Here is a 12,352-nt window from a genome sequence, read left to right as displayed (position 1 = left end):
TTGTCGCAAGCAGAACGCAACTACGCGCAACTTGACAAAGAAGGGCTAGCCATCGTCTACGCGGCGACACATTTTCACCAGTACATTGCCGGCCGGAAGGTGACCTTTATAACCAATCACCGACCGCTATTGGGCATTCTGGGACCACAAAGGCCTATGCCACCAACTTTGTCTCCGCGAATGACACGTTGGTGCATCAAACTCTCAGCGTACGACTACGCTCTGGTCTACCGCAATGGGAGTAAACATCAAAACGCCGATGCGCTAAGCCGTCTGCCACTAGACGCAACTGTTGACGAACCATTTCCACCAGGAGACGTTCTGATGTTCGAAGCACTGCCAGAACCTCCGCTTACAGCAGGCACAGTTGCAGCATCTACGCAGAAGTGCGCAGCTCTCCGGCTAGTTTACACAGCTGTTCAACAAGGCAACGTGCATAAACTCAAAGGGGACAACTTCGACGCTTACCGCAGGCGAGCTACAGAGTTGAGCACCCATCGCGGCTGCATCATATTTGGGTCCCGAGTTGTGATGCCGAGAGAACTACGCGCACAAGCTATGTCTCTCATCCACGCCGGACATCGGGGCATCGTTGCAATGAAAAAGTGTGCCAGAAGCTACATGTGGTGGCCTGGCATTGACAACGACATCGAAACAGTGGTGCGAGAATGCAAGCCTTGCCAGAGCAGCCGGAGCGCCCCGCCGAAAGCTCCTGTCCCAGAATGGGAAAAGCCAGACACACCATGGCACACACTGCACATTGATTTTGCAGGACCAATTGAGGGCTGCACTTTCCTTGTGGTCGTAGACGCCTACACAAAGTGGCTTGAGATAAGGCAAATGGGACAGACGACTTCGGCAGCAGTCATTGACAACCTCCGATCACTATTTGCAACGTTCGGCCTGCCGCGCAAGGTAGTGTCGGACAACGGAACACCGTTTGTGTCTGCGGAGATCCTCAAGTTTTATCGCGACAACGGGATCTCATCAGTTACATCGGCCCCCTACCACCCAGCGACAAACGGACAAGCCGAGCGCTACGTAGCCGAGCTAAAACGCGCCGTTGAAAGAGATCAGACAGGCTCGCTGCAGCGCCGCCTTGCGCGCTTTCTCTTCAAGCAGCACACGACGGTTCAGAGCACAACAGGCGAGACCCCCTCGAAAATGATGTTCGAGCGTGAAATGCGAACTCAGCTCACAGCCATCCTCCCCGAGCCAAAGGCAGAGACGTTCCGGGAAGAAAAAGCAATTCCGCGCTGCGGCACGCTTAATGAGGGGCAGCGCGTCCTCGCCCGACAGTTTCTGAAAAAGCCACGCTGGGAGGAAGCTACAATTGTCAGACGCATAGGCCTGCGCTCTTGGCTCGTCAACATACATGGCACAGTAGCACGCCGACATCTCAACCAGCTGCGTAGATTTACGACGCCGTCTGAGAGCTGTCCGCCAGCGGAGAGAACACGTGCACCATTTTCCCACATAGCCTGGCACCTCTTCCCGGAAGAAGAGACTTCGCCCAGGACAGACCCAGGAGACACAGCGAACAACAGCCAGCCTACAAGTGTTTCTCCCCCGAGCGCACAAAGCCAGCGCGCCTCCACGCGTGAGCGCCGACCCCCTGCACGATACCAGGCAACTTTCTAAGGGGGAAGGAAGTGTTGTGTCCCCTTATTGCTTTTGTGTGTGTGCGCCCCCGCGTCCTCCTCCTAACGACAGTTCGCATCCTCCTCCTAACGACCACTCAATCCTCCTCCTAACGACCGCTTGCCCCTCGTCGCACGCTGTCGCCGGATGCCCCCCCACGGTGCGCCCCCGCCCCCTCCTCCTGTTCTGGGAAGCCACTCCCTCCCGTGGACCCTTCTCCGCTCCCTCCTTTCTTCGGGCGGCCAGTTCGGCTCCTGCCTCGGTCGACGCTGGTCGCACCCTCATCGGCTTTAAATAAACGAAGTCTAAAAGTACCGTGTGCGTCTTTCGCTGCATTCAACACAGCGACCGGACACGACAATGACGTCATGTATGGCGGCCAGTTCTATTGCGGTATGCACTGTAGGCACCATGGCGTCAGTGGGCACGCAGGAAAATGCAGCTGCCAGTGACTTGGCTTGCACTCTTGACGCGACACTGACGCTGACTCAGTCACACTGCATCCATGTTCAGCCAGCAAGCTAGCGGCAACGCCATGCCCCCTAGTTTTCGGAGTGAAACCAACTGGGCGTCATATATTTGTAATGGCCACGGTGAGTTAAAGAAAAGGATGGGAAAAAGCTTATACCAACACCTCTATAACCGAAATACGGCTCAGGGTAGCATAAGGAAAGCACAACACGGCGTAGGGGTCAGGGCTAAGCGATACGGAAGAGACGCTTATCAGAATCAATTGCTTGCGCTGCACCATAAAAGCAGCTCTTACTACCAAGGGTGATAACACTAAATGTGCGGGCGCCCTGACGTTGCTAACTTGTTCCCCCACAAGTGCTCCTATGCATCAGACTACTGTGCTGTGTTTTATGCAAATGGACCAGTTCAAAAGGTAAAGGCAATCGTTGCATCTCACCCCCTTTCAGACCAGATGACGTGGCTTTAGCTTCAATGAAGTGCGCGTTAGGCGCAGCACAATGGCATGAACGCAGTGCAGGTTGAACTACGTTTTGGGACCACAGGTCTTTATGCCACATCCTGAGTGGCTTTAGACATCATTCAAAGCCCATTTGTTTTGACACATCACTGCTCGTCTGTCGCGTAAGCGTGTAAAATGCATGCCTGTCGCACTGACGCCGTTTGGTGTAACGCGAACATGATGATTAAGTCAGACAGGCAGGGCAGTATTGTGGGTTTAAAAATTAATACGCAGAAAACAAAAGTAATGTTGAGCAGTCTCGGAAGGGAACAGCAGTTTACAATTGGTAGCGAGGTGCTGGAAGTGGTAAGCGAATACGTCTATCTAGGGTAGGTAGCGACCGCAGATCCGCATCACGGGAGTGAAATAACTAGCAGAATAAGAATGGCGGGTGGAGTGCATTTGGCAGGTTCTTTGAGATCATGAATGGCAGTTTACTAATATCTCTGAAGAGAAAAGTATACAACAGCTATATCTTACTGGTACTCACCTATGGGGCACAAACGAACGTGGAGGCTAACGAAGAGGGTTCAACTTCAGGACAACGCAGCGAGCTATGGAAAAAATGGCTGAGGCTTAACTTGGTTAAGCCTGGAGAATGCGAAGCATCATCGTGTCGCGTAATTTGGAGGCGCACAACCACAGCGACGGCGCGAGGTGGGCACCCGTTTCTCCACTGTCGTGACGTCATCAAGTCACGTGGTGTGACGTCATGTATCACGTGATTTGGAGGCGCACAACCACAGCGACGGCGCGAGGTGGGCCCCCGTTTCTCCACTGTCGTGACGTCATCGTGTCACGTGGTGTGACGTCATGTCACGTGATTTGGAGGCGCACAACCACACCGACGGCGCGAGGTGGCCCCCCATTTCTCCACTGTCGTGACGTCATCGTGTCACGTGGTGTGACTTCATGTATCACGTGATTTGGAGGCGCACAAACACAGCGACGGCGCGAGGTGGGCCCCCCTTTCTCTACTGTCGTGACGTCATCGTGTCACGTGGTGTGACGTCATGTATCACGTGATTTGGAGGCGCATAACCACGGTGAAGGGCTGAAGTGGTAGCTAAAGTAGTATGCTTCGCATAATAAAAATAAAAAGGATAGGTGCAACGTTAAGCGACATGATGAAGCAGAGTGGGTCAGGGATCAAACACGGGTTAATGATATCTATAGTCAAAATCAAGAGGAAGAAATGGGCTTGGGAAGGGCATTTAACGCGAGGACAAGATAACCGATGGTCCTTAAGGGTAACGGAGTGGATTGCAAGGGAAGGGAAGCGTGGCAGGGGGCGGCAGAAAGTTAGGTGTACGGATGGGATTAAGAAACTTGCAGGGATAGGGTAGCGCAGCTGGCACAGGGCAGGGTTAGCTGGAGAGATATGGGAGACGCCTTTGCTATGCGGTGGGCGTAGTCAGGCTGCTGCTGCTGATGATGATGATGAAAGCTATAAGATGCTCACATTGAAATAAAACAGGCTCCTTCACATTGTGGGAAAGTTGCGTCCTTACTACGTCTTATACATGACTGATCAGATTGCACACAGCAGGCGTATGACCCTGCTGACTTGCCTTTGAGTGGGGAAGGAACGAAATAGTGGGGCCACTAATTCGGTAGCTTCGACACCACACTGTCGCACGTGGCAAGTGTAACTGTCGTGGTTCTATGGGTGGAATACAGTGAAGGTCGTAGCGGAACTTTAGCCCTCTGCAAAGGACGAGTTTTTCGCCCTCAAAAGCCACGCCTAGGCAGCGCTGCGGAACTGGCGGCTCTTGCACACACCGGCCAAAACATAGATGTATTCCAGTCGTGTGAGCGTAAGGGCAAATTGAAACGAACAAAGCGTTTATGGTATAAAAAACTTGTTTATTTTATCAAACCATTGTGCACCTATAGGAAATGGAGAACAAGCGGTGCACGCCCTGTGTTTGTCTTCATAGAATTCAGTTTTTCTCCAGCCGTCATGTTCAGCCCGTGGGCACCTGGAGAGGTTGCCTACCCTGCAGTTGCGCACTGAGCGGGCCCGTTTCGTTACATCGGCGGGTTGCACTTGTCGGGCCAATCAGGCGTTCTTTGAACCGAGCGTACGTAAAGTCAAGGCACATCAGTTCCAAGCGGTTTAACGACTTTTACTTTGTCAGAGGTATGTGTATTCGTGGTGAGAAATAGACCCACGCAGATATGAAAACCTCAAATATTTTTTGCCCAAAGTACTTCTTTTGTATTGGCGAAAAGTTCGCACAGCAAGTATTAAGGGTAGCGGTTCAATGGTATATGCTACAAAAACATTTTCACCCTGTAAAACGCGACCTATGTTGTTGACTGCTACAAAAGCTGCACGCAGATATATGTAGAAACCCCGCTAAACTGCTCTTCATAAGCAGCTTAGAGATCCTAAACAAAACCTTTCTTAAAATTGTTCACCGCAATGATTCGCACACATTCTCGCACACGCACGCACACACGTAAAAACATAACCTTCACAACCACACATCTGTACAAACATGCGCGCTTTGCACTACGCACTGGAATGTCCCGGATGACAGGGAGAGCGTTCCAAATCACGTGCCATGCACGACCGGCGCACACACTTCGCGTGAGTGTTCTAGGCACGAGACCAGGCGCAGCGCTGACGGGCCAAATTCCGTCCACGGCCGATACGTGTACTTGTAGAGGTTATCAGGAAAGGGAAGGCACAGTACACTAACCGTCTCACTGCGACTTGTGAGACAGGATGAGGTGTGTGGGAGTGAGATGAGAGATAGATAACTGCGAGTCCACGGTGGAGCGTTGGTGAGACGTACGTCGCGTCTTCCCCGCATCACAAAGTACGTCACTTCCCCCGAAGGTGCAGGTCCTTCTTCTCTCGTCCCGAATGTACGACATCCCTAATCGGCAGACAGGCCACGTTTGTCCCTCTATACATAAAATCTCACTGTAGAGCGGCGAGCGGTGCTCGCCAGGCGTTGATTGGCTGCACTACCGGCCGAACCATCGGAAGTTTGGGCAGAATGGCAAGAAGCGTGAGAAAGGGATCTTGTTGGCGACGAAGCTGGCTCCCGGCGGGTCGTAGCAGTCCTTGACAGACAAAGACTCTCCCGGACTGCTGTCGTCGCTCGTGTCCTCCCCGCCGCATTCGTGCTCGCGCCAGCCTTGAAGGCCCCGCTCTTCCGGCGTGCCTGCAGAAAGTGCGAACCATGAGCCACATGTTGTTCCAGCAAAGATGCAGGAAACAACGCAGACGGGGTGAGCTGGGGGGTGTTGTAGATGTGGCTAAAGCCCACCAAAACAAAAGAACTAGAGCAGGTACATTTTATCTTACCACCTCTTTCCTCCAACACCGCGTGGTGAGCGAAGGCATTTTTTACAGTGACATCTGTATACGGCACGTCCGTCGAAATCACGGCGTCGTCCGCGCACACCGCACTCCCGCACCCCTGGTCACACGCCGCGTCCCACGGCTGCTTACTGCACCTGGCTGCTACCACAACACTGTCAGCAGCAGCAGTTCACTACAGCCTACTCGTGGCGACTATAGAGCGTAGCGGCATAAACACAACAGACATGCCACACTCTCTTCACACTTACTAATCCTTCCAACTGGCATCAGCATTGCACACCACCAAACCTGCTGCTGAAATTTACAGAAAGAGTAAATGTTTAGCCATTTTTATTTATAGATTCCATGCGTCGACGGTGACGACATCTATTTCTCTCTAAAGACTGCTATCGGAAGAAGCAGCGGTGGATAGAAGACACAGGAAGAGCACTAGCATTCGAAGGGCGCAGAGTGGAGGCTTTTGTCTTCAGCGACCATGGAGGACGTACTTGCCAGGTGGCGCGCTTATTTACCAAAGCGACGGATGCGCGATTTTAACTACGGCGATGACACACAGATCCATTTTATTGCTGTACGTACGACACCTGAGCACCCCCGCATCTGCTGTGTGATTGCCCCAATTTGGAACCCATGCGTACAAAGCACGGATGCAGCGGTGTCGCTTCGCTAAAAGACTGTACAACCCCGCCGCCGGGGCAGACACGCGAAACTTGGTTCTCTCCATGTGGGGATTCGTTGGTGAAGTCAGCCTGTTCGGTGGGATATAATGCGCTCTTCGCAAAGCCTTTCACCCCGACCTTTTACCTACGTAGGACTAAGTGCAATCCATGTGATTGAAAACTTTTCCTCCTTCCTTCAGCGACAGCTGTGTATCGAACATCTGGCGATATCGCGTCGTCGTCGGCGTCGTCCGAGTGACAGGTGTGAGAAAGGCAGCGAGGATACTGGACAGCGAGAAGAGGGCAGGGGAGCGGGGAACGAAATCTCGCACCCTTTTCCCACACCCTCGGCTGTCGCTAAAATTCGCATTACCACAAGGGTAGACATGCGGTGAATTTTATTTGGGTTTCACGCGCCTACTGTGGCGACCGCTAGCCCGCTCCATTTACTTCAATGGGAAGAGGCGTAACATAGGACCCCCATGTTGGAAAAAAAGTGTCCGTCGGCGGTGTTCTCTGAAGTCTCCGAGAACCACCTGCCATCGTTGGCAGGTGGCAAAGTGAAGAGATCGAAATCCCCCTCTCCACTTTTATGAGAGAGGAGGGTGCGGCCGGAAGGACGGCTGCCATGGACGGAGGAGGTTCTGACGTGGACGGAGGAATCCGCAACCTGTGGGGGGGGGGGGGGGGGGGCTGCCACGGGAACAATCCAGCGTGTGGCTACCGTGGAATGTGGGGAGGAAAGTGAGCTGAGAAGAGGAGCGGAAATAGCAGAGCGGCGCGCGCCCCCTGGATGCCACTCTTCCGTTAAAGTAGTTGTGACCTGCCTTCAGAACCGAGTATCGATGGATACAGTAGGTCAGATGTGGAATAGAAGGCCAAGTGTGCAAAAGAGTCAAGTGTAAATAAGTACAGAGAAGACTAACTGTACAGTAAATGTGGGTGTAAATAAATGTATGTGATGTGTCGTGTCATGCAGAGGGGAATGAAAGTGTAACAATAAGCATTTTCGTCGGATTGGCCCACCGATCATCAAACTTTTTCAGGTGCTTAGATGCGGCGCCAAAAATTGGAGGGGATACATATGCTCTGCATTAAGGTTATGACACGATATCTAATGGGTTAATTCCCGTATATGCACAATTGGTCATTCTCAACTTAACATTCATAGATCCCTGGGAGTCCTCATACCCTTCCTGGTGCAGTGGTGCAGCGGTTAAGCGATGCTCCACTGCCCTGCGATGGCAACTGTTGCCACCGGTGCCACCGGTGTTGCCACCAGAAACCGCTCGCGAGCAATCTTTAATTTAACTGCCACCCGCCACGGTGCCCAGTTTGCTCAGAATCCTTTGAGCAGGTTGCGATGTCGCCACAAGGTCACGTGACCTAGGGGGCCCACCTGCCTCCTATGTGCAGCGAACCTAGGTGACGCTCAACACTGGAATACTGAGGCATACCGTGCATGCATGCTGACGCTTCAGTGCCGCAGTTGTTCACGACTGTACTATGCCAGTTAAGCCAGTCAACCTATAGACTCGGCACGCTTGCAGCAGGTCGTGGCACCCTAGGCTCAGAGGCGCCCTATCTGCAATACGAGTAGATCTTGCGATTGGATCATAGGCTGGCTTATCTTCCTCGCTGCTGGACTAACCTTGGTTCTGAATCTGAAAGTTAAATTTTGTTCGTTTTATCGTTTCCCTGCATTTCTCCCTGCGTAACTGTCTGTAATATACTGGCCCTTGGTACTTACAAAGATCAGCAAGGTTTTAACGGTTGATCATAGACAGGGTTGCGTAACTCACCGGGCACCGTGTTGTCCAGGAAGATGCCGACGAAGCCGCCAACGAACATGCTTGTGCTGAGGAGAACACGGAACACCTGGTCGACTTCTTCGCTCCCTGAGTGTGTGAGAGAGAGAAGAACGATTTCTTCAGTGTTTGTCAAGGCGATGGATGGTGGTTACTGTCTGACAGAACATATTTGAGTAGATAAAACTGAGCGTAAGAACATGCACTGATTTCAAGGCTGTGCAAGCCCCCAGGGATCAATGACCCAGAGGTGGAGAGCTCCCGAGCTCACTGTCGAGTCGAGAGAGGTGCCGCGAAAATAAGCAATTATCCGGAGCCCTGCACTACGGCGTCTCTCATAGCCATAGTCGCTTCGGGACGTTAAACCCCCATAAACCAACCAACCAACCAACTTTCTTTAAGAAAAACGCTACAACTCACGTGCAGAAAATACTGCAGGCAGACATCTATTGGAAAAAAATATTCTGCGGGAGTACACATGAAACTCAAGTTTAAATAAGTGCTGCAGAGCTAACTGGATGTTTCATGGAGTACTAAAGCTGTTCCTTTTATGCGCCGAACGTAGTGTCCAACAGGTAGTCTAAATAAAAAAGCAAGCCTTCTTGTACGGCCTGCCTCATAGCGTAGTCTGGCACGGTAACCAGGCTGCATGTGGACCACTCCACGCGTCCTCTTTCCCTTTTCTTCCATATTGTGGTTTGCACGAGCGCGCACAGTACCTGTGGCGATTGCGGCCGGATGGCGTCGCACCCAGTCGGGCACACACAGCCCCAGAAAGAGGGAGGCTCCAAGCACGAACAGGTTCCGCGACGAGTTGAGGTCCACGAACTGCAGGCTGCTGAGGCCGACGGCGGAGACGACGCTGAACATGACGATGAAGATGCCGCCCATGATGGGCTCCGGGATGGAGGCGAATAGAGCGCCAACCTTGCCCACCATGCCCAGCACGAGCATGATGGCCGCGCCGTACTGGATCACCCGCCGGCTCGCCACCTGCACGTGCACGCACACACCGTGGATGCTTCATCGCAGTCTCTAACTTACGACCGCACTGTCGTAAGTGCAGCGCACCCCCGTTGCATGCATACTGCGCCACTTCCTTTTCCATTCATTCATTTATTCGGACATGCATAGATGGTACAGTATGTCCACGAGAGGTGGCACGACAATGCCTTCTGGCAAGGCCTTCGCCTAAGGACTACTAGTCATGACAGCAGATTGGCACCATAAGCATTAAAATATGACACTACGCATACTGCACAACATTAAGAAAGCAAGGCGATCAATGAAAATTCAACCACACATGCTACTTTGCACATGACAAATTATCTGATTGGACAGTATACGTTCATTGCATCGTTCAAAATTAATAAAAAAGAATGATGTGGGAAAAGTACATTGGTATTTGCAGTCGCTCAAGACAAAAGAGAGGAAAAATTGAAAAAGGCGCAGAAGAAGAAAACATGCATTTGATTTTTTATCTCTTAAATTGGGAAACTGTTTTACATTTTCGCATGGAGTTGATCATGGAGGGATATGTATTACATAAAATTATGCTTGGTTGCCTATATTCTGAGTACCATTATTTGGGCGTGACTTGGACAAAACCATGGATATAGTGCGTAAGGTATAAGTAAGTTTCCTGCTTAAGTATTTAGCGGGTAAGGATGTAAAGTCGTGCTTAACCTTATGGAAAATAAGTACGGCCACATAGAAACTATAAAGCTGATGATACGATAGTACGTTAACGTGTCGTGCAGGGACGCTTTAGTAATGGTTACAGAATGGAATACCGTTTTCAACGCCCTGGTCTGAAGCGAGGAAAGACGGTCTGAATCTGTTTTTTTAGATATCTCCCAAAGTAGTTGGCAGATCGCGGATTTCGTATAGGAGGCGCTATAAACCAGCCACCACCTGGAGGTGGCATCAGACGCACCAGTGACAGTTTTTGAATTGTCGACGTCGACAGCTGGATTTCTCTCGGATAGCTATCATCAACGCATTGTGCATTCTGAACATCTGCAAAAAGGACACGTTTCACCTTCGTGCACAGTGTAAGAAATCATTCTTACACCATGCATCTGTGACAACTCCAATGTGTGTTTGCTTGGTACATCGCTTACTCAAAAATAGCTCGTTTTCTATTCCTTCGCTCGTCACAGCAGACAGCACTTCGTTTTCTTAGCCTGGTGACCGTCGTGTTAAACGTGTTTGTTCACGTGGAAGAAGAATACCGTGGGCAGAAAAGCACTTGACTGGTCCTTTGATTCTAATAGCATTACATGTTAGCGCTCTTCTTTTCGTGTCAGTTGTTCTTCCGACTCTATATTCGTAGTTGACTCGGCTACGCGATGAAAGACAAAGGAAGGTGGCGCCCTTGAAGCGCGAACCTTAACAGGGGTGGGGAGGGAAACCTTAGTCAGCTGACCGATGCATCGACAATGGGACCAAGAGACCAAATGAAAACAGGTCCCCTTGTCGAAACGTTGACCGACTGAGAGAGATTATCCTCTTCCAAGCGTGCGCCTAATTGACCCGGCCGGAAGCTGCTTCGAACGGCGCACCCACCTTGGTGATGCCGATGGCGCCGATGTTCTCGCTGTACGAGGTGAGGCCGCATCCGGCGCCCCACGCGGCGGCCAGCACCGAGCCCAGGCCCTCGATCATGATGCCCCGGTTGACGGCGTGCACGGGCGGTGCCGGCGCACCCGAGAGGCGCGCGCACGCGTGGTAGTCGCCCACGGACTCCACCACGGACACCATCACTCCGGCCAGCAGGCCAACCACGGCACCCACGTTCACGGTCGGAAGGCCAAACTGGACTGCACGCAATAGGACGAAGTACTACGTGTGAGCATAGCACAGCATAACACAGCATAGCATAGCATAGCATAGCATAGCATATGAGCATAGCTTAGCATAGCACAGCATAGCACAGCATAGCACAGCATAGCACAGCATAGCACAGCATAGCATAGCATTGCATAGCATAGCAGCATAGCATGTGAGCATACCATGTGAGCATAGCGCAGCATAGCATAGCATAACATTGCATAGCATAGCAGCATAGCATGTGAGCATAGCACAGCATAGCACAGCATAGCACAGCATAGCACAGCATAGCATAGCATAGCATAGCATAGCATAGCATAGCAGCATAGCATATGATCATAGCTTAGCATAGCACAGCATAGCACAGCGCAGCACAGCATAGCATAGCATAGCATAGCATAGCATAGCATAGCATAGCATAGCATAGCATAGCATAGCAGCATAGCATAGCATAGCATAGCAGCATAGCATATGATCATAGCTTAGCATAGCACAGCATAGCACAGCGCAGCACAGCATAGCATAGCATAGCATAGCATAGCATAGCATTGCATAGCATAGCAGCATAGCACAGCATAGCATAGCATAGCAGCATAGCATATGAGCATAGCTTAGCATAGCATAGCACAGCACAGCACAGCACAGCACAGCACAGCACAGCACAGCACAGCACAGCATAGCATAGCATAGCATAGAAGAACAGCACAGAAAAGATCATAGAAGAGAACAGCATAGAATAGCATGACATTTCGTAGCATAGCATAGCACAGAGTAGTAGCGCGTGGCATATCTGAGCATACCATGGGATGACATGTAAAAACATGACAGCGTAAGATGGGCGTGCCTAGTAACATACACGATATGAGCAGCGGACGGAACGCAAATTATTTAAGCATTTAATACGCTTAATATACAATTGTGAACGAAGCGAATTTTCAGCTTTTTCTGACAGTGGCTGCACCCAGAAGCGTCTTATTTGCTTCAGGTTAATTTTTCGCAAATAAGCTGGCTTTTTATGCCACATAGTGAATGCAGTAAATAAAATTTCGCGAAAAAATGAGCGGCGATAGCAGGTCGTTCTGCCATTTTTGTGTAGACA

At 51.1% G+C, this 12,352-nt stretch overlaps 1 protein-coding gene across 1 annotated transcript in view; it reads right to left on the bottom strand.

The window, feature by feature from the left end:
- Positions 1 to 4,366: 4,366 nt before the first annotated feature.
- Positions 4,367 to 12,352, bottom strand: part of LOC149341755 (solute carrier family 23 member 1-like) — a 66,715-nt gene continuing 58,729 nt past the window's right edge. Inside the window, exons 8-11 of the mRNA XM_089542023.1 lie at positions 10,990 to 11,243; positions 9,141 to 9,414; positions 8,416 to 8,511; positions 4,367 to 5,793 (exon numbers count right to left, since the gene is read on the bottom strand). Of these exons, the coding sequence (XP_089398149.1) occupies positions 5,594 to 5,793; positions 8,416 to 8,511; positions 9,141 to 9,414; positions 10,990 to 11,243 (824 nt within the window). The 3' untranslated portion in view covers positions 4,367 to 5,593. The remainder of the gene's footprint in view (positions 5,794 to 8,415; positions 8,512 to 9,140; positions 9,415 to 10,989; positions 11,244 to 12,352) is intronic.

Source organism: Amblyomma mixtum, chromosome 5, assembly GCF_055824585.1.
Source record: "Amblyomma mixtum isolate Tamu chromosome 5, ASM5582458v1, whole genome shotgun sequence".
In the NCBI taxonomy this organism is placed as follows: domain Eukaryota; kingdom Metazoa; phylum Arthropoda; class Arachnida; order Ixodida; family Ixodidae; genus Amblyomma; species Amblyomma mixtum.
This window is presented reverse-complemented; position numbering and strand designations above follow the sequence as displayed.